The sequence below is a fragment of the Chaetura pelagica genome, unplaced genomic scaffold (genome assembly GCF_000747805.2).
Source record: "Chaetura pelagica isolate M959 unplaced genomic scaffold, ChaPel_1.0 scaffold899, whole genome shotgun sequence".
Lineage (NCBI taxonomy): Eukaryota > Metazoa > Chordata > Aves > Apodiformes > Apodidae > Chaetura > Chaetura pelagica.
The window spans coordinates 66241-67134 of NW_009954561.1; the positions used below are offsets into that span (position 1 = coordinate 66241).

The 894-nt window shown below is 67.3% G+C and overlaps 1 protein-coding gene across 1 annotated transcript in view; it reads right to left on the bottom strand.

Annotated features, from left to right (window-relative positions):
- APC2 (adenomatosis polyposis coli 2) overlaps window positions 1-894 on the bottom strand; it is a gene marked incomplete at its 3' end in the record, with an annotated part of 7416 nt that overhangs the window by 2866 nt on the left and 3656 nt on the right. Inside the window, exons 7-9 of the mRNA XM_010005327.1 lie at window positions 585-724; window positions 416-493; window positions 81-197 (exon numbers count right to left, since the gene is read on the bottom strand). Coding sequence (XP_010003629.1) covers window positions 81-197; window positions 416-493; window positions 585-724 — 335 coding nt within the window. The remainder of the gene's footprint in view (window positions 1-80; window positions 198-415; window positions 494-584; window positions 725-894) is intronic.

An 894-nucleotide genomic window follows, 5' to 3' on the forward strand; every position in this document is an offset into this window, starting at 1 on the left:
ACTCCTGCCGTGGGGAGGGGTCACAACCATCAGCCCCACCCCGGACCCCCAGCACCCACCCCCACCGCCCCGGCGCTCACCTTGCCTGCGTGCAGGGCGCAGCGCGTCAGCCCGGTGACACTGCCCACCTCCCTCAGCACCTTCTTGCTGTTGATGTCAGCGCGCCAGGAGAGGTTCCTGAGGATGCTGGAGACCACCTGGGAGGGCAGAGCGGGGCAGGTGGGTGCAGGGACCAACCCCCTGCCCCCCACAGTGGGAAGGGACCAGCCAGTCCAATCCCCCTGCTGTGAGCAGGGACATGGTCAACTCAATCGGTTTACTCCAAGCCCTACCCAGATTGACCTTGGATATTTCCAGGGCCGGGGGGGGAGGTTCTACCTCCCCAGGGGGACCCCCCCACCCCACCAGCACCCACCTGGTGCAGGTCCTCACTGTCTGAGCCCAGCTGAGCCACGATGGCCTCCATGCAGCCCCGGCGTGAGCACAGTGTTGCCTGTGGGCAGGGTGAGGGTGGTGAGGGTGATGCCAGAACCCCCAGTCCCACTCCCCACGCCCATCCCCCCCAACCTCAGCTCCCCCCTGACCTTGTTGACCACGTCCCCAAAGGTGAGGTTGGTGAGGGCCATCCCAGCGTAGCGCCGCAGCGCCAGGTTCAGGGGGTCGTTGGTCACCTTGTGCATCTCGTAGTCCACCTGCAGCAGCTCAGCCACTGCCTGCAGCCCACCTGGGAGACGGGAGAAGGGGTGACGTGGGCAAGGGACCCTCTGGCCCCATCCCATCCCCAGTGCTGCTGCTGTCAGCCCAGTGGGGGAGGGTCCCCTCCAGGCTGGAGCCAGCCCCCCAGCTCACCCAGCTCGTTCATGGCCCCGCCGCACTCCCCCTCGGAGGAGGAGT